The sequence below is a fragment of the Nematolebias whitei genome, chromosome 13, assembly GCF_014905685.2.
Source record: "Nematolebias whitei isolate Nwh7 chromosome 13, NemWhi1, whole genome shotgun sequence".
Taxonomy (NCBI): Eukaryota; Metazoa; Chordata; class Actinopteri; order Cyprinodontiformes; family Rivulidae; genus Nematolebias; species Nematolebias whitei.
In genome coordinates, this window is record NC_056510.1 from 14414933 (window position 1) to 14441981 (window position 27049).

Sequence of the window (27049 nt, forward strand, 5' to 3'; positions counted from 1 at the left end):
GCCGTTCCGTAGAATTACCTGACTGAAACTAATAATGGTGGCTTTGATTTGTTGTTCAGCCGTCTCGCATGCGGATACACCCTGTGGTCTGTAAATGAGAGCTTGTGTTGTTTCGCCAGCGTCCCTTATTTAGACATCATGGCGCTCATTAGGTGGATCAAGCTGATATCAAAGTCAGAGCGCAGACGGCTCTGCTTTCTTGCGAGCGTCGGGGACGTTTCAGTGTCCATTTAATGATTTGTCTGCAGTGTGGTTATATTGTTTGTTGCGTCGCTGTCATCTCTCTGGTGCCTTGACCTCTCCCGCCATGACGTTTTTTCAGCTTTTATACCTTCATTGACAGCCTTTTTGTATGTGGTGTTCAGATAAAATAAATCCAATAATTATTTCTTTGTCACCAAGTAAAGCAGAATAAATGAATGTGAATTGAACTGAAACTTTACTCTCAGGATACAGTAATCAAAACATTACCCGATTTCTATCAGTTGAAGTTAACACAAATAGAAGTATTTCTTCTTTAAAGGCAGGACAGTGGAGCAGTTGGAGAGCTGTTGACTCTCAGCAAGAAGGTCAACAGCTCGAATCCCAGCTGGTGACCTTTCTGGGTGGAGTTTGCATGTTCTCTCCGTGCATGTGTGTGTTTTCTCCGGGTACCCTGGTGTCATCCGACAGACCAAAAACATGCATGTTAGACTGATTGGTAACTAAATTGTCCCTGGGTGTGAGTGAGAGAGTGGATGATTGTTTGTCTCGTTCGTTTACATTCTGGCGTAATAAAATACAACAGAATGCAGGAAATGGCATCTACTTTATTCAAAATCTTCTGGGGGAGGACCTCCAGACACCCCACCAGTGTGTCTCTCCTGCCCCCACCCACTCTACATTACAAATGCTTCTGACACCAATGGCCACTATGGAAGCGAATGTGTCTCAGTTTTCAAATTAAAATGGATTAATAGAAATGCTATTCATTTTCAAAATAAAACTGCATGTTTTGACTCATGAATAAAATTAAAAATAAATCATCCAAACTGCATTTTAATTTTCTTCTCCAAGACTGCTCTATTTGTAAATTAATTAAAATGATTAAAAAAACATTTAATTTTCAAAATATGTCCCTGTAAAAAGTAACCAAAATCCATTTTCAGCAGCTTTATTTTGAAAATGAAAAGCATTTCTATTAATCCATTTTAATTTGAAAATTGAGGCACTTTTGCTTTCATAGGCCACTGCGTTGTTCAAGCCAAGAGCCATTGTCAGCACTGGGGGCTAAGCCCCCTAAAGGACAGATTTCAGACTCGCCCCTGCTTCAGCATTTACTGAAAATAATAATTTTACCCAATTTGTCCAAGTCTTCAGGTGATGTTTTGATGTTTTAAAGAGATACATTCAGCTCCACTGTTTAAAAGCAGAGTGAGCCCGGTGCATGTTGTATCCATGCAAAGAGAATTTGAAACCTGGACACCTGCCAGACCCGGTTATGGTTTCTATGTTCTGATTGTACCTTCACAGTTCAGTGGATGGATTGTGCAAGTGCTCGAGTGAATAATGGTTCAAAACAAACTACTGCTGGAATCAAAGTTTACCCAGGATGGGAAAGCACACACACAGATCAGATTGAGTGCTCGTCCTCGTGTTCGGTGGCGCTCCCTGGTTCCCAACCTTTATTTTTGATTGTGGAGCTTTTGTTTGCATGTGGCTCACAGTTTGTGCCTTTAAAACTCTGAGGAGATACGAGTTAAATGGCTTGTAAGCTGAATACTTTCTGCAGTGATGTAGTTTAGACGAGAAGCATAAACAAAGAGATGATGTGTCCCCTATGAGACAGCTCCCCTGATAGGTGGAGCTGTGATAGCTTAGTTTAAGCAGCCTCTTTATTATTATCTTTTCTAAGAAAGATTAAAAAATGTCTTGTGTCTTTTGATGATACGGGATGCCGTATTATTGAGCTGCTCTGTGCAGAGTTTGTACAGCCAGTGGTAGAAATTGATTCAAATACAGCTTATCTCGGCCCATGAGGGACTGAGCCGGCAGACTGCACCCAGAGGTTTGTGGGTAATATTCAGCAACTCGTGCAGGCAAACACTCGGCTTGTTATTTATTTTTTGCTCCATATCTCTGCAGTCATTTCAATGCACCGCTTGTCACAACCAGTGTGTGGACTCTGTCGTGTTCACGGTGATGATATGAATCTGTCCCTTCACAGGTTTACACCAGATATGGGAAATGCTACACTTTTAATGGCAACAAGACTGCATCCAGGAAAACCAAGCAGGGTGGAATGGGAAACGGGCTCGAGATCATGTTGGATATCCAGCAGGATGAGTATCTTCCCATCTGGAGAGAGACAAGTAAGCCTTAAAACCATTTGTTTATTGAAATCTGTTCCCATCGTTCAGCATGAAATACTTCTATTGTAGTTTCAAAGGTGCATAAAAGTAATTATCTTGCTTGGTAATCTTTCTACCACACCAATTCCCAAAAGTTGGAATGTTGTGTAAAATGGGAAAGGTCTCCAATGGTTAACTAACCACTAGAAGTGTTGTCCATTCTTCATGATCAAACCCCTCCAGCTCCTTCAGGGTGATTGGATGCTACTTGAATCCAACAATCTTTAAAGCTAACCAAAGATTACCAGTTGGATTAGCATCTGGGTTTAGATTGGGCCAGCCCAGAACCTTTAACTGGTTCTCCTTCAACCAGTGTAGTGCTGCTTCAGCTGTGTTTTGGGTCATAGTCCTGCTGAGAGATGAACCTCCTTTCAGTCTCAAATCTCTGGAAGACTTCAACAAGTTCCTCTAAAAAATGTATCTGTATTTTCCTTCATCGATCTTTTGCTGATGAGAATCGTCCCCACAGTATGATGCTGCCACCACTGTGCATCAATGTGGGGATTGTATTCTCTGCATTATGAAAGGTGTTGCCTTAGACATGGTGGCTTAAAAGTTTAGGTTAGCTCTGAGTGGACCACAACTCCTTGTTTGGGGAAGAAATTCCAAACAGGTCATTTTTTCTTTAAGAAAATGTTTTATCCTGGTCACATATCAATCACTGTGAAAAAAAAAATCACAACATGTTGCTGCTGATCTGTTTCAATGCTGCTGCTGATCTGTTTCAATGTTGATGTGTTCATGCGTGTTCATCTGCTCACACAGACTCATGTTCATGTTTGTGCTGATGTTCGACGTAATGTTTTTATGCTATTTGTGCTTAGTGATATTTAGTTTGAGTTTCTTAGTTCATATCTTAGATGTTATCATAGTTTTTCTTTTACATTTTATTGTTGGATGTAACTGGGACCCTGTGTACATAATTTTGCTCCACCACATGTATCACATGAGCTGCGAATGACGATAAAGAATCTCTGACTCTGACTGAAATAGCCCAGCTCTGTGCAGCTTGTAGTGATTCCACGAACAGCTTCTCCGATCTCTGCAGAAGAACTCCAGCTCTCCTTAGATCTTAGATTTATCTATCTGGATTATTGAGCATACATCAGGACATCTGCTTAGATTGTATTGAATCTGGTGACCATGAGTGCAGGTGGGCATGATTTTACAGGTTTAGATATTTTGACTAGCTCACAGGTGGAACAAATTATGTGGATTCTGAAGGTAAGGATTGGAACTTGAGACCTAAATTTATTTTTAAATGCACTTCCCATGGTTTAAGTTGCTTATTCTAGGGTATTTTTGAGGCTGCACTAGCTTGGTGGTCAGTCATGTGGTCTTGTAATCCTGAGGTTGTGGGTTTGAGTCCACGTTTCATCAGGAAAGGCATACGGCGTAAAATAATTGCCAAATCATTTGTGCAAGTTCACTCACTGTGGCGAGCCCTGAAGAAGGGAGCAGCTGAAATGAGCTTACTATTCTAGAGTATTTTTGGAGAATTATTGCTTTTAACGGAATTAAAAATTCAATTAAATTTCAGGTTGTAAGGCAACAAAACAGAAATATTACCAAGAGGGATGAATACATTTGCAACCCACTGTATATTTTTCATATCACATACTGTAAAATATGTGCTTTTTGATTGCATTGCTGCACCTGAAAATAGTAGCTTGTAAAAAACACATTCCTGAACTAAATCCACTCCCTCAGATGTGTGCTTGCACAGTTAGTACCTCATAAAATCAATCCCTTCTGGTTGATTTTATGAAATGTGGTTTGCAGTTAGCATCAGACTGAGTTCAAGCTGTTAGATGATGCAGACGTCTGAAATTCCCACTCACTTTGCACCGCTACATGCCTGTGCTCTGTTTCATCCCGGCGAGAAGATGAGACGTCTCTGGAGGCCGGCATCCGAGTTCAGATCCACAGTCAGGACGAGCCCCCGTACATCCATCAGCTGGGCTTTGGCGTCTCCCCCGGCTTCCAGACCTTTGTTTCTTGTCAGGAGCAAAGGGTAGGTGCTTTTTATCCCTCTACCAACCCCCTCCAACCTCCACCCCTGTTCTCTCTGCTACTGTTCTCCCCCAGATGACTCAAAGCGCTGTCTAATAAATCTCTGTGTGCCCAGCTGACCTACCTGCCCCAGCCCTGGGGGAACTGCCGCTCCACCAGCAAGGAGAAGTTCCCGGGATACGACACGTACAGCATCAGCGCCTGTCGTTTGCTCTGCGAGACCAACGAAGTCATGCGGGTGTGCAACTGCAGAATGGTGCACATGCCTGGTAAGAACACACTTTACACTGCCTTTAAAACAAACAGTATCTGTTGCACACATTTATTAAAATAACAGAAATGGCATGAACAGAGGAAATAAATCATAAAACGTTAAAGCTAGAGTGTATTTTCAGGTTTTGTCTTGTTTTCATGAAAAATTCTTGCCTGTAATTAATTGTCTTGTTTGTCCTTGACGGATGTTTTTACTTGTAAATGTTTCGATATTCTGAAAACTTTATGGATACTTGTGTGGCAAAGGTTAATTTTTAGTGTTATTCGTAAAATGTGGACCCCCCCCCCCCCCCCCCCCAGTATGTTTGTTTTATTTTATGTTTGGTTTATAGGCAATAGTTAGATCTTTAGTCTGTACTTAAACTTAGAGATATCCGAAACCTCGTTACACTTTGTATGTAGTGGCACTTGTGCACCACCAGAGGGCATCACTTGTGGTGAGTTGAATGTTTGTGAGTGCATATAGAGAGAAGAAGAAAACCAACTCCACATTTTTGCCAAGTCTGCTTATTATAAGCGACTTTGGGTTTGTTCTTTTTTCTAAAGTTGCTTCCAAATCTTGAGTAACGGGTTGCAATCTTTTGGGCTTGTTTTTGAACGTGAAGTTGCGTATTTGGGCTTGACTTTTTTTCCGAGTGAAACTAGTTGATTATCGCCCAGCTCCGCACAAGTGGAAGCAGGTAGTTTGTCCCTTTCATGCCCCTGTTTCCTGTTTATCGCTCCCACTTGTCGCTCCCGCATAAGTTGGCGAGGCGTCAGGCGTACATACTGTGGCCGACCACTAGGGGGTCACTCACACGCAGATGTCAGGATGTTTTGTTTTTAAAAATATGTAGAAAAAATTACACATGCAAAATGTATTTTATCAGTGCTTTAAAGTATGTTATTCAAAGTGTTTAGCATAATTTTGCTGTTGTTTATATGTCATGCCATAATAAATGCATGTTTATTCTGTTTAAAAATGGCCTCTGTTTTACACAATGTGGTGGGTTGCCAGCTGGACTTGTTTTGAGCTTGTTTTCATAGAACTGGTTAATCATAAGATCTGGCAACATCGATCCAGTGTGGAAGCTGTATGCCATGTGGTGAGGCAATAAAACCACCTGAAAGTCACCAGATGTCCTCCTTCTTCTTAAAGAGTGCAACACTTAACAAATAAAATTTCTTATAATTTGGTAATTACTTATAACAGCAATCTTTGATTATCATGACCTTTTTCTTTGTCTTAATACTCCCTGTCTTGTTGTGGTGTTAAGTGAGTTTTTTTTTGCTTTGCCGTGCTTTACAGATATGTTTATAAAAATGTTGTGTGGGAATAGCTGAGAGTCGTTCACAACACATTTTCCAAGCACTATATGACATGAGATTGTGTAATTTTCAAGAATTCGCCAAAATGGCTACAACTTATACATTTTTCTGCAGAAGATGATCTTAGTTTAAAACGCTTGCATGAAAAGTGGTGGGCAATATGCATCCCTTACAGCAATGCTAGGCCCTTTTTAGCTTTTAGTTAAATTTATTGTCTAACTTCATCTTCCTGATTCTGTAAAGTTTGCATGTTGCTCCCTTTCAGCACATAATTAATGACAATCAAAGCTCTGTGTTTTAATAATCTAATGTTATGCACTTCTGATGTTTAACATATTTACAGTCTTTCTTTAGCACGTTAGCACGGAGATATTTATCTGATCCTAAATGCAAAGCATAGCTGGGTTGATGGGAATGAAATTGGTTTTCTCTGATGTGGTCAGAAACCAATTTTGAAATGATGACAGCTTATAAAGGCATCATCAAAGTTATCATAACTCATTTTAATGGGTCCACTGTGCACTTCCATTAGTCTGTTAGATTAGAAGTCAGAAGGTCGTCACAATCAGCAGGATATGTCATCTGGAAAGAATGAATGCTAGAACAACATTTCATGGTAGTAAATCTAGTTGGTGAGACATGATCTAAATTTATGGCTGTCATTTTTTTTTATTTTATTTTTTAGAAAAACACTGATTACTGTTGTAGCACCAATTAAACAGCTTCCTTCGTGGAGGGTTGAAACATGTTGCAGTGTCTGGCAAACACACTGTAAAATGTTTGGACTCTTTGAGTGTGTGTGTGTGTCACACACAAACTGCAAGTGTGCATGTGCGTGTGCACATCATTACAGCTTGAGTTCAGACAGTCAAAGAGCTGAGTCACTGAACGCAAACGGTTTGACTCAAGTGGCTAACGGACACGTTGAAGACAGGGTTTCAGTTTGAGGAAGGAAACTCACGTTTTGCATGTTTTTGTGCAACACTTACAAACTGTGTTTATAAAAAAGTGACACTTTTGATTTGAGATCAGCTATTCAAGGCTGATTTGAAAATCTCCTTATGGTAAAAATGATGTGAGTAACTTTGACTCTGTGATACAAACATTGCATTGAAAACAGTTCTTGGGACTAAAATGACTGAAGCAGTCCTGGATGATCTGAGAGCTGTTCCAAACTTGTTGTTGACTTTTTCTTACACTGGAAGGACTTACAGTAGTCCCTCGTTTATCACGGGGGATCTGTACCCTAAAGCCCCACGATAAGTGAAAAACTTCAAAAGTAGGTTTTTGAAAGCCAAAAGACAACAATAAAGTGTATTTTAGTGTGTAAAGGCATTTTAAACCTTTCCCACATTCTTGCAATATTCTAAACCATATATGTCCAACTCAAGGCCCGGGGGCCAAATGTGGCCCTCTTTGGCATCTTATCTGGCCCCAAAGATGATATCTTAAACATAATATACTTTTTTCACTTGAAATTTTTCAGTAATTTTTGATTATGGTGTCAAAAGTGCACCAGAGAACGTCAAATGAGACCAATCAAACTCTTGCGCCGCTCAAGGTGGCTGCATGTTGGAGCAGCTCTGTTACATTCATTCTGATTTACTGCTTTTGAAAACTTTAATTCCTCTTTTTTCTGGATGTATATCACTTTTTTATGATGATGATTTACTCTGGTATCGGATGCTGTGCAGCTGGAAGGATTTTTACTGAAACCTTTTAACTTTTGGACATTCGTTATGATGCGTAACCATGGCAACAAGGTGTTTTTTTTAACAACAAGGAACAGCTGCTTAACAACTCAAATGCTCAAATATCTCATCTACAGCCCCAAATCCCACATGAGTTGAAAAGGAGGTGCCGTGGACAGATTCCCGTCAACCTGGCAGCGGTGCTCGAGTACCTGACCACCGAGATCCTGGAGCTGGTGAGAAACTCGGCTCGTGAAGAGCTCTGCATACTGTTAGGAGGAGTGACCATCACTCAGGGAGGAATTCTGTCCGGCATTCGGGCAATCCTGCTTCCCAGGAGGACCTAGAGGCCCGCCGGATCTGACAGCAAGCTGGATCTGGGTGGACGGATCGGTATCTGTGGCCAGATTCTTCGGCTTCACTGCAGGAGATCCTTCCTGCCCACAGCTATCAGCATCTATAACAACTCTTGAATGAAACCAGGATGATGAGCTATGACAACACTTAATTCCCCTCTGGGATTAATAAAGTATTTTTGATTTGATTTGATTTGATTTGAATTTGTTGAGGAACCTGCCACCAAGAAAAAATGTTGGGTATCTTGACTTGAGTTAAAGTAGATTCTGAAACTGGACCTAGTTTGAAAAAGGTTTTAATTTTGGCCCCTTTTGTAAGTGAGTTTGACACCCCTAAGCCATGTTTCTAAACTCTAAAAGTTCTAAAAGAGCACATGTCATGATCTCAGCTCTCTGCCACAGCTGCACTCTGCGCTCTTGGCCACGCCCACTTCTCGGCTGAAGAACGGAGACGGACAGAGGAGGAAGGAGGCGGAGCTGCAGGAGGAAGTTTCTCCTGCAGTGTGTGCAGCAGGTGCTAAATAATTTAAAACAATTCATTTTAAATAAAAATGTCATGCTGATCGTGTGGCTCATCCATCAATCAGCCAATTGTGTGTCATGTCCAATCCTATTTTGAAAAACCGCGATAGAGTGAGTCCGCGAAAAACGAACCGTGAAGTAGCGAGAGACTACTGTATTTTAAATATTTTGAAATCACCCTTAGTTTTTAATTCACTGCTAGACTGGTAAGCCTCCATTACTCTTTTATCACACGCTTCTGAAAGCTAAGGCAGAGCGATTGCAGACATCAAACTGAAAATGAGTGTGGTGGTAGCTAAAGTCATTCACAATACAAATCCCATGTGCTAACAGATCATGTGAGATATCTACCGTATATTGCATGACTTTGAGCAAAATGTTATTTTGAGGTTTGACCACTGAGATCAGATGAGCTTAGTTCAAAACTCTGGCATGAAAGGCAAAAGGCAATTCCTGCAAGGAACTCTGGGCCATTAAATTCTGAAAGTCTTGGAGATCTGTGTAGGTGTTGCCATCATAAAACCTCCCACTTTATTGGCAGAAAAACCAATACCGTAATTAGTCAGAGGCTTAACTAAGCCAACAAGTCCACCTGGGACTCGTGTTGTTTCCATTTATGCAAAGGTTAGTACTTACCTGACCCAACATGCCACGTTTTGTAAAATGAAAATACACACCTTAAACAAAAGCATATGGCTCACGAGGTGCTAGAGCTGATTTGTTGGGTTGACTTTTAGAAGCTGTCGCTTCCTAAATGTGAAGTTAGTAAAAGAAGAGAGAAATGTTGCTGCAGCAGAGAACACACCAGCCTTTTTTGCTGCCAAAGCAAAGCATTCAACACATCAACCAGGAGTCTTTGATGGCTTGAATCACTTTGGCTATGGCTGCCTCAGAGGAGTCAATGGGGGAGAGGGTGGGCTCCAGAAACCATCTTATCACCATCAAACTAGTTGGACCACTATGTGAGTGTGCTGCTTGTGGGACTGATGTGAGTTTTGTTGTGGCTCCTCGGACTGATGAAGTCCTTTGGATGAAGGATGAAGCATCTCAACAAAAAAAAGAAACCGTCCAGACGACCTGACTTAACTTTGCTGAGTCTTTGTTGTCCAGTTTTTGTGTTTCTGTAACTTAAAATTTCACCTTGCAGTTTGTCTCTAATGCACAAATAAGAGGATATTTTAGGGAAAATAATGTGACATCCACAAACAAACAAGGACGACTGTTCACTTTGAACTGGTCCAGAAGCTGACCCAAAGATGTTCAGCTTTTAACTGAATCTATTGCTTATTTTTTATTACGTCAAACTTTTCTGGGCTGTTTGTTCCGCAGGAAAAAAGGCATTTGGTCACATTGTGGGTTTCCTCCCATTAGTGCCTAATGACTTCTTAATAATATTTAAATTTATTGTTTAATTTCAATAAGAATGACTCAGTAAAGTTGTGGGAAGCGGTTGGTTTATGAGTTTACCACAATACAATGAGAGCAAACCGTTTTTACTGCATTGATGTCAGGGCTGAATCTAATGAACTTCTTTTAGCTTCATTCCATAAATAAATGAATGTCAGAGATCTTTAACGTTCTGTGTTTGAAGTTTAAGCTTTTCAAGCCAGAGAGATCATCTTGGGTTGATAAAAACCTTGAAAACTAAGATTAGGTGCAATGCAACATGCACATTATGTGAATGACTATCAGCTACCACCAAATCAAATTTTAGGTCAATAACTGTGAAACTAATTGAGTTGTAGCCATTTATTGTGTTGGTAAAACATGTTGCTTCCAAAAAAAAGTTCTGGAAAAGATTTTCGGGTGGATCCTTGGTTCTCCAAAAGCAGAACCACCTAGCTGTGGTTTGAGGTGTAAAAGAGTCTCCTTTAAACTTTATTTTAAACATTTAACACAAGTCTGAATATATCCTCCCATGTTTTACTTTTAGAAATTTATTTTTAGAAAATGGAGCCAAAAAAGCTGCTCCCTGTCAGCTGTCCACACATCAGGGACAAGAACAACTTAATAGTTTTTGGGGGGGATATTTTGGTGCTCATCCAAACACAGATATAAGCGGAAGCATAAAACATTAATCAGGAACCAGATAAAAGGACATTTGCCTTCTACACTTCACTGTTCAAAGGTTTATAAATACCCATGATCCACCTGAAACATGAGTTTTCAGACAAATATTTAATTCTGAGGATCTTTTTGTTGCAAAAAAAAGCACCTCATAAACCGATAAAGGCATACAGCTATTTTTAGTTTAGGTTTTTTCTCCACATATCTTTACAAATATTTGTTCGAAATGAGTGGGTGTGTTTCTGTGTAAGTGTAGTGTTGAGTTTACGGCTGATTGGTGTGGTTTGACCTTGTTTCGAGGGAAGGATTACGGGTTGGTTAGGGGTTAGGGAGGAGATTTTAGCTATCTGAATTAAAGATGGCTCAAATGAAACCCCCAAATGGCTATAAATCAGCTAAATTTGACAGATATTTGAAAAAAATTGGAACATCTTTGCTAAGTGCTACACATTGCACAATAGTTTTGCCTAAATATGGCTATAACTATAGGTGCCAACTCTTTTAGCAAAATGTCTCATCAATCACTGGACAATTTTTAACGATCCGCAGAAAGTATTCATTGAATGTACATCTACATTCACTTTTGAAGTTAACCCAAGTCTAGATGGTCACCACAGCTAAATGATACTAGTCAACACAAAAATAACCACGACTCAGTCAAATTTGCAGAGTTTGTGTGGAAATTAGGTGTGGAACTAATTCAGAGTCATCCACAACTAGGTCTGTTGCAATAAACAATAAATCAATTGATCGCACGATGAATGAAAATTGCCGATCTCATTTTCATTTATCGGTTTAATCGTTTCTTCGTGTCGCTCTCTTTCTACCGAAGACACCAAATGACAAAAGGCTCAACTCTAGTGCTCTTCACTGACACCGCCCTTTCTCTTTTCTCTTTAAAATCCATTTTAACCATGGAAAATCACGTTTTTGGATCGTTAAAAGCAGCTAAGCTGAGAAGCTAAGCTACGAGCTAAGCTAACAGGCCAACCTCGGGAAACTACTTCCGTCTTGTCGAAGCTCCAAAATTCACAGTTGAAACCCGTGCCTTCATGTAAAAAGTTTTTTTCTTTGCAAAAAGAAGGCGAGAACTTGTTTAATGATTTATTTATTTTTTATTAAAAACTTTGTGCAAAAAATGCTATGCTAAATAATTCAAACCACATAGAACGTCTGCCATTTTGAGAACCAAAAGCAGGAAAGAGAGACAGCCCATGTCACTCAAGGGGCTTCCCTCCTATTCTTCTTATAGAGACACGCTGCTCGCTCCCTCACTATCCATCCTTTGGTTCAAACAGTCTTATACTGCCATCCAGTGGTCAAAAAAGGTACTACACACAAAACAAATTAACATTTCTTCTTAAATTTTACAATAATACTAATTATTGTCAAATTTCAAACAATGTTATCATTTATCGCAATAATTTCTGAGACAATTAATCGCCCAGCAAAATGTGTTATCGTGACAGGCCTATCTACAACATACCATATTTTTCGGACTATAAGATACACTTAAAATTCTTTTAATTTTCTCAAAAATCAACAGTGAGCCTTATAATCAGGTGCATCTTATGTATTACTTCTGATTGTGTTTACTGACTTTGAACCAATTTGATGTGGCTATTGTGAATGAGTTGAATAAAGTTTGACTTTTCTGACTTTTTTGTTTCTCTTAATGCACCTTATAATCAGGTGCTTTATGGTCCAAAAAATACGGTATATTTTAGCGCTAACAGATCTAGCAAAATCTCTCAGTGTTGCACAAGATCATGCACATCATTTAGAAAGTTTGACTGAAACTCCAGCCCCATTCTAAGATGGCTTTTGTTTAAAACTCTGGCATGAAAGGAACACTAGGCCTTTCATTTATCTGAGTTTTCCTTTCATTTTCTTCAGGAAGGGGACGTATATTTCCAAAAAAAACCATCAACTTCATGAGCATTTCACAGACAGACGAGCACACCAACGCAAATTAATTGAGTTGCTGATGAATACCTGTCATTATTGGCCCCGGCTGTATGTTTGTCTGCAAGTTAGTGCCACACTGATTGGTTTTTAAAGACTTTCTAAATATGCCTCGCGGGTGGAGCCAGCATGCTCCATTTCTCAGAGCAATCAGGGCCAGACGTCGGACACGAGGTGCAGTTTATGTGGATGGAAGTCATCGTCGGTGCACCTGCCTTTGTTTGGAGATGATTGATAAGCAGTGGAGTTGTTGTTCACAGCCTCATCACGGCCGACACGGGTCACTGATCATTTTGTTTCTGATTGATCAGAGTCATTTTCTCTTTTTTTACTTTTTCTTATATACAGGAACTGCGGATATCTGCCCTCCCAGTAAAATTGGCTGTGTTGACAAAGCGCTCGGTAAGAAACAATCTTCCTTCATTTCTTTTCCCATTATGATAGTCTCCCCTGAAGCGGAAATGGAAACACAACCTGTAAATGTGACAGTGATTATTTTTATTTCTTTTGATTGTTCTAGTTACACAAATACCTGTAGGTAGACTAAGATATTTTGAAATAACTTTTTCACAAATTGGGATTTAGTCACCTCAGAGCTTAATGACTCCACTGCTTTTAATGATAATGTTCAAAACAAAACTGTGCTTCATTCCTGCATATCTGCATCCCCTCCTCCAACTTCAGCTTCGATGCTGACCTTCCTCTCTTCCAGAAAATATCATAAATGAACCTTGGTTTCAAAGAAATCCCAATGAAAAAGGTCCATTTTATTGACTTGGCAGCACAATTAACATTTCTCAGCCAAATAAGCCAGAAATTTAATTACGTCTCTTTTCTCTGAATCCAGGCCCTGTGTAGAATGTAGCTGAATGAAGATCTTAGATATATCTTACAAGAATGGGCCACATTCATGTGGGTCATCTTCCTGAATCAAACACAGCCAGAAGGTTCCCTTTCCATCAAAGTAATACATTAAAGAATAATTTCTGTATTTATAATGTGGAAGTGCTTTGTTCCTGCAGCAGACAGAATATATGCCATCATGCTCCTGCATGCAAATAACCTTATTGTTGGCGTTGTAAAATACATAAATCATTAAATCATAATTACTGCTTTCAGTGCTTCTTCTGGCCTTTTTTTTGTGTGTGTCTGGATTGAACGTATTCAGAATTTTAAAAAGACAGACTGGGAGAAGCCATTTAAAGAGTGTTGTGTTGTTTTAGAGTTTGTATCATAAATATGGATCTGATTACAGCTTCTCCTTCCTGCATGCTAATTGAATAAAAGGTAAAGTGTTCAGCACCACTTATTTTACTTAATCATTTTGTCAACCAGTAATTGGGGACTGCCTCATAAGGCAGCACCTATTATTATCCACCTAACAAGGGTTTCTTAACTTTATATCTTACTCTTTTGTCAACTTTAATGCGGCCCATACCGCAATGTGTACCCCCCACAAATGTTATATCAAAATGACCGGCTCGGCACGGTGATGTGTTATCTTACTTTTATTGGCATTTCGAGTTACCATAGCGACATAATTTGCAAACAAAGACACCAGTTTTATTAGACGTTTTTCATAGATTCTGGTTGAAAATCAAATATCCAAGATGGCCACCTGAGATAAAAAGGAAAAATACTGTAAATCAGCCATTTTTAGAGATACTAAGCTGACATTTCGTGTGGTGGTAGCTGAAAGCAATGCCCAATAAATAATGAATTAAAAAATTCAAGATGGTCATCAAAGCTACTTTTAAATGGCTTTAATTACACTATTTTTCCGCATATAGAGCTGAAATTTGATGTGATTGTGGCTGAAACCCTTCCCCATCACATATTGAATCCAAATGAAAAATCCAAGATGGCCACCATTGCTTAAAAGAAAAAAATACTGTAAGTCATTGATCATTTGTCATTTTCAGCTGAAATTTGGTGGTAGCTGAGAGTGAACCGCAACACATAGTACTGTCAAATCAAACATTTAAAATGGCCGCCACGTTGCAGTCACCATCAAAGTTTGCCCAGGAACTTTCTAGTTATTGTCATATGATTACTGTGGACACTATTTCTGCAACAGCCTGTTGATAGTCATGCAACTTTATAAAATCAACTTTATTAATGTATTCTGACGGACAATGGTGATGTCATTTCAAGTGATTTGTGTCAAACATTGAAGATGGACAAAAATAAAGAAAAATATAGAAGGAAGTCAGCAATTATTTATGTTACATTATCAAATTATTTTGTTCAGTTCTGTTCATTTCATTTATATAGAACCAATATGCAATAAAAGTTACCTTAGAGCACTAGACCAAATAAAAAAACAAGTCTAAAACAGATTCAGACTCAAATCTAATTAATTTCCTATGATAATACAGTCGAATACAGATCACAATGAAATGCCAGTTAGTAAAAGTTAAATATTTAAGGAAGCCAGCAGATTGCCTATAATTTTCATTTTATTGCAGTCCCGCTCCCTGAGCAGCACAATGATGACAGTGGAAAGAAACGAGTCCCTTTTAACAGGAAGAACCCTCCAGCAGAACCAGAACCATCTGCCTCGACCACCTAGGGTTTAGGGTTAGAGAGGAGAGGAAAAAGACACAAATGACCGATCCAGAAGTAGTTTCTATGGAAAAGGAAACCAAAAAAGAAAAGATAAGCACAGGCAGCAAAAATTATGAATACAAACTTGGAGAGTAGAGTTAGTAGAGATGGCAGCAAAGTGTGGAAATGTGGTCAGATTGTCCTCCAGCTAAGACTACAACATAACTTAAATACCTAACTTAACATAACTTAACATACCTCCATGTCGGAGGTATACAATCTGGTATACAAAGACACCCTTTTAGCACCAACATAACTGTCCAGATGACATGACTGAAAATTGTTGGATTGTATACCTGGATTATTGAGCATGGACTTTTTGGTTTTGAACCAGTTTGACATGACTGTCGACGAGAAAGAGAGCCTGCACCAGATGAGGGGGCGTGCAAAAGACACCATCTTAGCACCAACATAACTGGTTTGTTCCACTTTGGAGTAAGCTGTTTAGAGGGAAGAATCAGTTTTGTGCTGTTTCATTGACTGATGAAGCCTTCCGGATGGAAGGAGAAACGTTTCAGCAAAAAAAGAAACTGTCCAGATGACCTGACTGAAAATTGTTGGATTGTGTACCTGGATTATTGAGCATGGACTTTTTTGGTTTTTGATGAGGAGATGTTATAAAAATTTTTTTTAAAAAAAGATCTCTCACACCTTGTCCTAGTCAAGGCACGATTTGAGGCATAAAAAAAAAACCTACAGAGCCCCCCTCAGCCATTGTCCAGATTAGAGGTGTTTGTTATCATCAGCTCGGTTGAGGTTATGTCACATGTCCACGGCCTTGGGGAAGGGAGGGGTGAGGAGACAGACAAAGCATGTTTGTTTTTTCTAAACATGCCAGGAGGTATTGAGATAAGTCCACCATCAAGGCCATAGTTTGGATCAGGCAGAACTCGTAATTTGCTGTTTCTGCCTTTTGAAGTATCGCTGGTACATTTCTCTGATGGTGACTCCAAACAGCCTAATTGATTCTTTACGCCAAAAGTCGAGCCCACAACTTCTCCAAGATTATTCACGTACATGGGTGCTGCCAGAAAGTTCACAGTCCTGATAACAGCCTGCTCCAGCTCTCTGACGCAGCTCCACATAATTCAGTCTGAGTGTTGCCAAGCTTCGACACATCCACACCAATTTGTAGACAATCCAGATTTCACTAACCCAAACAGCAGAATCCAGTTGTCATCGTGAATCCAATTTGTTTCCGTCGAGGTAAGAGGGTCCTCTTTACCCTGATTTCCTGTCAGGAGATTGGATCAACTTTGTTGAGAGACCTGCTGATCAAAATCCTTCAAATTAGGAAGGTATGCAGGCAAAAAAGAGACTCATTGAAGAGTTTACAAGACAAAAGAGAGCAAAGCAGGGAAGTGTCTGTCTTCACCGGAGCACAGAGAGAGGAAAAAAATAAAAATTACTCAAACATTGGAAATGGAAGTGGATACCATTTAAAGTCATTTGGCAGAAATGTAAAAAGTATCCAGAACTGTTTTTAATAATGTAAAAATATCTGATAATATTAATCTTTGCATCCAAAACATACTACTAATTATTCCACTTGTCCCTTTGCCGTATTCTTCTGCCATGTTAGTAAAGTAGTTTGAAATAATTAAAGCATTCAACACTCAGATAGGGAGGGTACAGCTATTTATTATTTATTTATTGTCATTATTTTCTACTTTATACTGTTAAATGTCAACTTCTTGGACTTTTAACTGCATGGAGTTTTGGGGATGCATGATAGTAGACATTTGTTACCAGAACAGGCTTTTATATTTCGCAATATATAACATCTTATTAAACATTTATCATCTTATTTAATTTATTGACACAAGTATATTGAACTATACGGTCTCAATTATATACTGTCTCAATTTTTTTTTTTAAGTATTTTTTGAACACCTTTTGAAAAATAAAACTTGTAGTTAGAGTGATGTATATTTAAAAAAAAATAAAGTTCAACTGAGTGACCAGAAATAAAATAATACATATGGCTAATTAAAAGCCTATGCATTGTTTACTTAATACTACTAATAATAACTTCTGGCCCTTGAAAAGGTTTAGTTTTTGGACTAAAGTTTCTACAACAGCAAAAATTGTTTTGTTTTTATTGTTTGTTTTTTTGTAATAGATGATGATAATTGTATTGTTCTTGTTTTTGCACACATACGTAAGGTATGATAATAATTCTTGTGGTTAAATTGCTTCCCAAAAACTAAATCTGTACTAAAACTGTCTGTTTTGTTATAGCTTTGTTGCCTTTGTGTTTGCAGCACAGCTACAGAAGACCAGCGGGGACACCTGTCCATGCGAGACGCCCTGTAATCTCACCCGCTACGGTAAAGAGCTCTCCATGGTGAAAATCCCCAGCAAGGGCTCGGCTCGGTATCTCTCCAGGAAATACGACAAGTCGGAGGACTACATTAGGTACGGCCACACTTATGACATGTTGCTCTCTGAAGTATAACCTTTAGTTTTTAAATACAAAGTACAGATATTAAAAAAAATTGTTTTATTTGAGCATCAATTAATGTTTACTCTCATAATGGGATGCAAATGATCTCTTTTCATTTAACCCAGGGGTCTGCAACGTTAACAATCACTGGATGTTTTTAGTTTTTTAATTTCACGCCTACTGGCCAGAAAAGCCCCCTCTAACAAATGTAAAGTGGCCCATGGGCCACCGGTTGATAATGACAATTGCAGCAGCTTTTGCGACTCTGGACACGTTTAATTTAGTGAACGAAGGTGCAAAAATGGCTGTTTTGATTGTAAAGGTTGCAGACCCCTGATTTAACCTAACACTGGTAAAAGTTTACTTCATAGTGTTATAAGAGCAAGAAGGAATTGCTGTTATTAAAGTGAATGACCTTCATTTGTCAGGTCTTAAACATTTAGATCAGTGTTAGGTGAAGGAGAGCAAAGATCTAAAGTAATGATCAAGTTTTTGCAATTTAATGGATGTCTACAATGTGTTAAATGAAGCACTTGCCAATACTTTCAATAAATTCAGTGCAGTGATAATCTGTAATCCCTCTCTAATCACAGGAATGTGGTAGAGAGTAAACATGGCTAAACCAGAGAGCGTATGACGGCTCACAACATTTATTAGGACCAGATTTCAGAAATTCCAGAGAGATTTGAGATGTGAGTGAAGGAGCGTGCTGTCAGTGCTCGTCCCGCTCATCTCAGTTAAACCTTGAAAGACTTCATTATCTCATAATCGCTCGTTAGATCCGTTCAAAGGCACCATAGGCCTTGTTATCCCATCACGAGTTACCAGGGAGCATAAAGACGACTGATTTATTTTGTGAAATTACGGGTGTTTGTGGTGTGTTAAAATATGTGGCTGATGTTTCTTCATTTTTTTTTGTTTTCAATGCCTTTTTACGCTTTCTTTCTCTTTGTTTTTAGAGACAACTTCTTGGTTTTGGACATCTTTTTCGAAGCTTTGAACTACGAGACAATCGAACAGAAGAAAGCGTACGATGTTGCAGGTTTGTTAGGTAAGAAATCTGCCTCTTTTCTTTCCATTTTATATAATTTACAAAAGGTTCGCCAAAGTAGAGAACAAGATGTTTTCAAGGCAGCTGTGTTCAATTTTTATAACCATTAGCAGCAGATAGGGAACAGCCATTGTATTATTTGTGCTTCGACATAGATGCTTATGTATTTTCTTTTTAGGTGACATTGGTGGACAAATGGGTCTCTTCATCGGAGCCAGCATTCTGACAGTTTTAGAAATACTGGATTACATTTACGAGGTACAGTGTTCATGCAGTTACTTAATTCACATCAGACCTGCAGATCTGCTGAGCTCTAATTAGCTAATTTTATCGAGCAATCATGAAAGGTGATCATGCAATTGCCCGTGTTTGTGTGTGTTTGTTTGTTAGCAAAATATATCATGAAAAAGAGAATGGGTTTCATTAAAACTACCATTAAGTAATCATCAAATGTACATCTATAACTGATTAACTGTTGGAGTTAATTGATTTCAAGATGGCCGCAACAATTAATCAACCCTTTCAAGTCAACCCTGTCTGTCTGTTAGCAAAATATTTTCTAAGCCACTGAATGGATTTTATTGAAACTCTTAGATGCACATCTACAGATGATTGAATTTCGGGGTAAATCCAATTAAAGATGGCAGTAACACTTTACAATAAGGTACGCAAAATTTGCTTAACTACTAGAGAACGCCTGAGGAACGAATCAGGAGCTAATGGGTAGTTAACCAGTATTTACTGGGGAACACACAGCCAAGCCTTATTAGGGGACTACTGGTTTGTTACCTTGTAAATGAAGAGGAACTATTCAGGAACTAATGGGTAGTTACCAAGAAAATCAAAAGGGAACTAATCAAGACCTAATGGGTAGTTACCAAGGAAACCAAAGAGGAACAACTCAAGAACTAATGGTTAGTTACCAAGGAAACTAAAGAGGAACAAATCAAGAACTAATGGGTAGTTACCAAGGAAACCAAAGAGGAACAACTCAAGAACTAATGGGTAGTTACCAAGGAAACCAAAGAGGAACAACTCAAGAACTAATGGTTAGTTACCAAGAAAACCAAAGAGGAACCAATCAAGAACAATGGTTAGTTACCAAGAAAATCAAAGAGCTAATCAAGAAGTAATGGGTAGTTGCCAAGGAAACTATCCATCCATCCATCCATTATCTTTACCCGTTTGTTCCATTTTGGGTCACGGGGGTCGCTGGTGCCCATGTCCAGCAGTCACTGTGTGAGGGGCGGGGTACACCCTGGACGGGTCGCAAGTCCATCGCAGGGCCACATAGAGACAAACAACCATTCACTCTCTTACTCACACCTAGGGACAATTTAGAGTTACCAATTAGCCTAACATGCATGTTTTTGGTCTGTGGGAGGAAACCGGAGTACCCGGAGAAAACCCACGCATGCACGGAGAGAACATGCAAACTCCACCCAGAAAGGCCCCTGGACCGGGGTTTGAACCAGGGACCTGCTCGCTGAGAGGCAGCAGCTCTACCAGTTGCGCCACCGTGCTGCCCCGCCAAGGAAACTAAAGAGGAACAAATCAAGAACTAATGGTTGGTTACCAAGAAAACCAAAGAGGAACTAAACAAGAACTAATGGGTAGTTGCCAAGGAAACCAAAGAGGAACAAATCAGGAGATAATGAGTAGTTAACCAATAGGTTTCCAAAAGAGGAAATCCAATATAATCAGTAATCAATAGGAAACAAGTTTTTGGCAAAACGAGCTGTGACCTCAATGATGCAGGGTTTATTCAGAACCCACATGGAGAATTTCTCCTCTGTTTATGTGGTAACAAACCAGTAGTTCCCTAATAAGGCTTGGCAGTGTGTTCTCCAGTAAGTACTGGTTAACTGAATTGTTTCTCTTTGCTTTCCTTGGTAACTATCCATTAGTTCTTGAGTAGTCCTTCTTCATTTACAAGGTAACAAACCCGTAGTCCCCTAATAAGGCTTTGCTGTGTGTTTCCCAGTAAGTACTGGTAAACTACCCATTAGCTCCTGATTTGTTCCTCAAGCGTTCCCTAGTAGTTAAGCAAATGTTGTGTACCTTTATAGTTAAGTCTTACCAAGATGGCTGCTGCAAGTATTAATTTTAGCAAACTCAAATGTGGCCATAGCTTGGTTCATGTTGCAGATATTGAGCTAAATTTAGGTATGGTAGTTCCAGAGAGTCATCTCCAATACATTAATTGCATGTCAGCACTTTGCAGACATTTTACAAGATTTTTCAATTGCTTTTTACACTTTATAAAGTACTTTTGTGCTACAATTTGTTGTATAACATGTCCCACACATATAGTCTGGTTGTTGTATAAAAAAAAAATCTAAGTTCATGGATGACTGTAATTTTATAAGTGCCTGAACATGACTTTGAAGAGCTTGACTGTTGTTTATTGGGGTGCAAAGGCTTACATCTGTGGAGGGTCATGGCTCCCCGTGGCCCCCTTTGGCTCTACCCCTGCTTCAGCTGCCGAACATGTAATATTATAGTAATTTATGAAGTGTAGGAGAGCAATCCTAAGATTGTGAGATGAAATGTTCTTACTGCTGCATTTCTTGTCTCCATTTCCTCATTTCGGCCACTTATCCTCCTCACTGCTGCGTTCTTGGTAAAACCAGGTGATCAAGCACCGGCTACAGCGTCTGCTCAGACCACAGAAGGAAGAGAAGAAGAACAAGCCGCCGACCACAACCGTTGCAACAGTGGGTCTAGAAGAAATGAAAGTGAAGGTAGCGGATAAATGCTGTAACAAATTATTCTCACCCTGTGTTCATGCTGAGTATACAACGTCCCCCTGCAGCACTTTAACTGTATTAGAGAACAACAAAGGAGCGAGTTGGGGACAAGCAAGTTGTTCTTTTTCCGCTCCTTTAAGAACGAGCAGTTTAATGTTCCTAATTAATCTTAAGCACTCTGCAAAGCACAACCTCCCCTGGAGCTCAGATTTATTATTGCACAACTTAATTGTGAATTTGCGTGCTTCTGAACAATAGACTTCTTATGTTGCATCTAACTTGAAATGAGTCAAAGGCTACTCTGCATAATGCAACGATGACAGAGGGTGGGAGATCTGTCTCAGCGATTGCAGATACCAGAGGTCTGCAAAAAAGGAAAGTGGGTCTTGGCTGGGGGATGTTCAGGGGAGGTCCTGTGAATGGAATAGATGAATTTACAGTAGCTAAAAGCACAACTTTGGATAATGTTGATTAAAAACCTTCAAAAGGTGGCAATTGGGCTGTTTAACTACAAGAAACAATTAGCAAGTGTCTTTCCAAAGCTGTGGGAAGGAGGGGTACAGAGGGTGCTGCAGCACCCTCTGATGGTGACAAGCAATTTCCAAATACATTGATTAAAAAGAAAACTAAAAACATAAAGTACTGGTAATGCTGCAAATGTTTAGATTTCAATAATGTATAGATGTTGTTCATCCACTCATCTTCTATCGCTGATCTGTAATCGGGTCGCAGAGGCAACAGAGAAACCGACTTCCCCCTCTGATGCAACACTTTTCAACTCGTTCTGGGGGATCCCAAGGCGTTCCCTGACCAGAGAAGATACACAATCCCTCCAGCAACTTCTGGGTCTTCCCTGAGGCCTCCCAACAGTTATTTATGGATTTTATTGATTTTTGTAAATGTGGGATATAAACCAGCACTGTTATATCTGTGTGCAAAATTTTACAATTTATTAAAACCCACCAAAAAAGTGAGCAGATTAGCTCATTAATGCAATTTTCTATATATGTCCAAAATATACAGTAAATTTGTATGTATATAGATTTTACTGCACATTTTTGGATTTGGAATTTAGATATTCTTCTCCCAGTTTTTAATTTTTCTTTATGTTTTGATTTAACTTGTTAGAACGAGACAAACAAAATCCTCAGACTAAAATATAAAAAGCCAGAGTCTCGTTATGCCAACAGAAAGTTTATTAGGTATAAAAACAAACTTTATATGCAGACTTTTGTTTTGCTTTGTGGATCTATGTTTTTTTTTTTTTAATTGTTGCTTTCTGGGGCTGCACGGTGGCACAGTGGTTAGCGTCAGCTGCTGGTTCTCCTCCAGACCTTTCTGTGTGGAGTTTGGATGTTCTTCCCATTCATGCATGTTTTCTTTGTGCACTGCGATTTGCTCCCACAGACCAAAAACATGCATGTTAGGCTGATTGTAACTCTAAATTGTTTCTAGGTGTGAGTGTAAACGGTTGTTTACACTTGAATGATAGTTTTTTGAGTTTTAGCAGAAATAACAACGCAAAATCCATTAACAAGTTACTAAAACTCATTTGAACTGATCTGAAAATATGCAGCAAGAGTTGACACACTGCAAAAATATATAGTTTGTAATCATTTTTAAATGTGTGTTTAGCTCTGATACAGAGTTCAAACCATCATTTAACATAGGAATCTAACATTTCCTGGTGAGCTGTACACATTCAGCAGCCACTGTGTACATAGTTGTAAGTAGAAACACGAATGGTACTCAAAGAAAATGTGAAAAAGTAAACATTAGTTTAGGTAACAGCTGTGTAAGATCACTTCCTGGTCAAGGTGCAGGTTTAAAGTTTAGCTTTGAGCAGTGCAGAGTAGCAGCATGGGAACAGAATAAATGTGAAAACTGTGGCCTTAAGTAGAAAATCATGCTGTGTACTGTTATTTTCTTTAAGTATTACATCTGAAGCACGTATCAGTGTTATACTGCTGGAGGAAACTGTATAAATGTCCAAATTTCTACTGGAAAACGTTTCAAGTTTTTACAAAGGTGCTGTCACTTTAACCAGTTAGGAAAAAAGTGGTAGAAAGTCTATTTAGGGCAGAATTAGCTGCATATCTGCTATTACTATACAAACTGCAAGTTTTTGTTGGGCTTTGCAGTTGCACTTTGAGAATGAGATGTTGGGGGGAAAAAAGTACTTCCTAACTGATGGGGGATGTAAAGGTCATGGATGTTTTTCACTTTCTAATGTCAAACGTTATAGAACCATGCGTGTGAGTTGGAGTTGTTTTGTCTGAACAAAGTGGAGCCTGCAGGAGCACGGAGCCTGCACGCCTGATAAACTTCAAGGCCCCTAAGCTAGAAAGCAGAGGTGTCTTGACCTCACCTTTTCTGATAAACGTATAAATTGATGCTCCTTTATGCTGTCGCGGGCAAACTTGTGATCCGGGAGACGTATAACGTCTTGTATGCCTGTTTGCAATTGCTGCTCCTCTTGCAAGATTAAACCTGGGTTGCAAAGATCTTCTAGTTTTCTTTGCGTGGCTTATTGATAGGATAATTAAATTATCCAATACTAACCAGCGTTTCTGCATCGTGGACACACAGTAAGGAAAATAAGCATTGCTTTAGGGCTGGTGGTTGGAGGTTCTTTATCATATTTGAATGATTCCTGATCCACATAAGAGTCCAAACCCCATCTTTAGGAAGCACTGATGTGGTAATAAAAACTTTGTGAACAGCAGACTCCATCAGTAACAATTTGCTGTACATTTCTTCCCAGACGTGATCTTCAGTCCTGATGTTGAATTGTGTTTGCCTTCTACAGGAGCCCAACGACACGACACGGAGTCACCCAGAGGGAGCGTACGCCAACACGATTCTCCCCAACCACCACCACCCTCACCCCCATCCTCATCCTCACCCCCACCAACATCGCGCTGGACGTCACGGCGTGTTTGAGGACTTCGCTTGCTAGAGCCAATCTTTGTTTCCAGTCCTGGTGGCAACAGAAGATCGGAACTTCTTCTGTGTTGAGACCAATAACGGACCCCTCTCTGCATTTGCGTCATTTCTTTGCTGTCACCAGAGAAAAGCTACGGCCAAAGTCAAACACCAAACTTGTGCTGCTAACAAACCACTTGTACATACAGTCTGTAGGCACAAATCGGACACGGCTTCTTCTGTTTTTCTTTTGTGTGTGTGTATTCTCTCGCTCTGAATGGGACTTCGCTCAACTTCGTCCTGCTTCACTTCGACTCCAGACTCTTTGTGATTACAGGACCTACTTTTTGGTACGTGATCACAACAAAAGGAACGAGAGCAGAACTGCATGTCACCTTGATCCAGTTTGTTCTCTACGAAGGAAAAATAGGGTTTATTTATTCAGTTCTGATGACGTCTCTGTCTGTATTCCTACATTTATTGCGCCTCTTGTTCTTCACGAAGCTGTTCCACATCGACTCGGTACACATGATAATTTATGTAATTATTTACAGAGATACTATGATCTATATGTTCAGTAATGTATACAAGGCAGCAGTGCTTCAGCAAGCGACTCTTATTCGTGTACCTCCAGAAACATGAGCGAAAACATGACCGGGCCTTGAGGAACTAGCAGAAACTTTCCACACGATACATTATGTCTGGTTTGTGGTTAAGGTGTTCGCGAGTAGCAGTGTACTTGTACATAACAAAAAAATTATAATCTAAAAGTCCTGCAAAGGTCTGTTTTTAATGGTTGTTGTTCATATTTATTTAATGTATACTTATATAATATCAATTTTAGTTATTTATACATTTTAGATCAGATTTTTTTATATGAAAATAGCAATCACGATTGTAGCAATTACTGTACACTCAACTCTGCGGGTAAGACAGACTGCCGAGCATTAGCACACTTCATCCAGGTGACAGGAATGGACTGAATGAACACGACTTCTCTACGCCGTCTCCTTTTATACGTCTGGATTTTTACAAGGCCGCACACAACCTGCTGTGTATGAATGAGGAACATAATGTTTTCAGTTGAGTTATTCGTCTAATTCTACTTATTTCTGCCCTCCATTCACTTTTTAGTTTGGGTAGCAACCCAACTTTTAGCTGACATAAGCAATAAGAGAGAATTTAACTTCTTTTGCCAAGTCATCTCCTTCAAATGTGGCGCACTGCAAAAGCACAGCAACTATTTACAGGGTGAACTTGGCATCAGTTTGTGTGTGTGTGTTTGTGTTTGCATTCATCCTTTAGCATTTTGCACACATGACTGAGCACATTAAAGTGACACAACTCCGCTAAGCTGATCTGTTAAGAAACGGCGGACTGGAATGAGTGAAGTTAGCAAGAAAGCTATAGGTGAGGGTTTTTGTAGCGAGCGTGGTTTTTATCTACGGGCTCCAGCTCTGGAGAGGCAAACTGCCGGAACGCAAATATTGTTTCACAAGTCGACGTGTTCCTGGTGACCTAAACTCAAAAATACGGGACAAGAACACGGCAGATTTTAGGAGCACAAGTTAAAAATGTAAAAAGGGGATCTGCTTGTTTTATAGTTTTTGTGATCAGAGACGGTCAGCTTGTTCCAGGAGTTCTCAAACTGTGGGGCGCAAACCCCCCCCGCGGGTTCTGATATTATCATTTCTGGTCCTAATGTTTAAGGCAGAATTTAATGTTTGCATTTGGACCTGCTTTTGTGCTACAAACTGGGTTTTTGTAGGGACTTGACCACAATGTTGCACATTGTGGAAAGTGGGTGCGCTTGTATTCTTCAGACGGTGCACGACCCAGATAGTCGTAATGATCATAGACCCACAGATGCATAAAGGATCAACTGTCCCCGTCTTCTCTCATTGGGAACTGAAGCCAGGAACTGTTTTAAGGAAGCTGCCATGTTGTAGTTTCAGAACCAGTTCTCTTGTGCACAATCATGGTGTCACGTCGGCTTTCTTTTAGGCCTGTAATGAGATTAAAGCTTATTTAAAATTAATTATAAAACATTTGAACAAACAGCTGCAAAGTAAGACCTACCTGAATCAATGAATCAGCGAAAGCTAAATTAATATTATTATATGGGTTTTGTTTTGTTTTGTTTTTTGTTGTTGTTTTTACTATGAAACTGGCCCATTCTTTTACGAGGGGGCGGGACTTAAAACTTCTACTAGAATTGGCCAACAAGAAAGCTTGACCCCGTCCGGGTGCTGGTTCAATGTCTACTTATTATTTACACTTTATAATAAAGACAAGAGTTTCTCTGTTTTATTGGAGGAAAAGGTTGAAAGCTGGAGGAAGACTCACCTTAAATCAGGGAATAATGGTCAAACTGACAATATTCAATGTATGCTAATAGAGGGTTTATAAACTAGCATTTCAAAATGGTTTACTTTGTTTACTCTTAGTGTGAGCCTAATGTAGGTTCAGATATTTACATTAAATAGAGGAAAAAGCTACTTTGAATTAAGGAAGACAGACATGGAGATGTCCTGCTGGTGGAATTACAATGAAGACATTTTTTTTGTATTCTTCCAGGAACAAAAACACTTTAATCTTCACTGATGCTGATTTTTAAACACCAAAATTACATCATCCCTCACTTATAAAACATACTTCATATTTCTGCCAACGTGTCTGCTTTTT

At 39.4% G+C, this 27049-nt stretch overlaps 1 protein-coding gene across 1 annotated transcript in view; it reads left to right on the forward strand.

The window, feature by feature from the left end:
• Nucleotides 1–24398, forward strand: part of asic4a (acid-sensing (proton-gated) ion channel family member 4a) — a 153717-nt gene extending 129319 nt beyond the window's left edge. Inside the window, exons 2-10 of the mRNA XM_037686877.1 lie at nt 2207–2351; nt 4277–4404; nt 4519–4672; nt 12934–12987; nt 17457–17610; nt 18598–18689; nt 18868–18947; nt 21323–21433; nt 24249–24398. Coding sequence (XP_037542805.1) covers nt 2207–2351; nt 4277–4404; nt 4519–4672; nt 12934–12987; nt 17457–17610; nt 18598–18689; nt 18868–18947; nt 21323–21433; nt 24249–24398 — 1068 coding nt within the window. The remainder of the gene's footprint in view (nt 1–2206; nt 2352–4276; nt 4405–4518; nt 4673–12933; nt 12988–17456; nt 17611–18597; nt 18690–18867; nt 18948–21322; nt 21434–24248) is intronic.
• The last annotated feature ends 2651 nt before the right edge of the window (nt 24399–27049 follow it).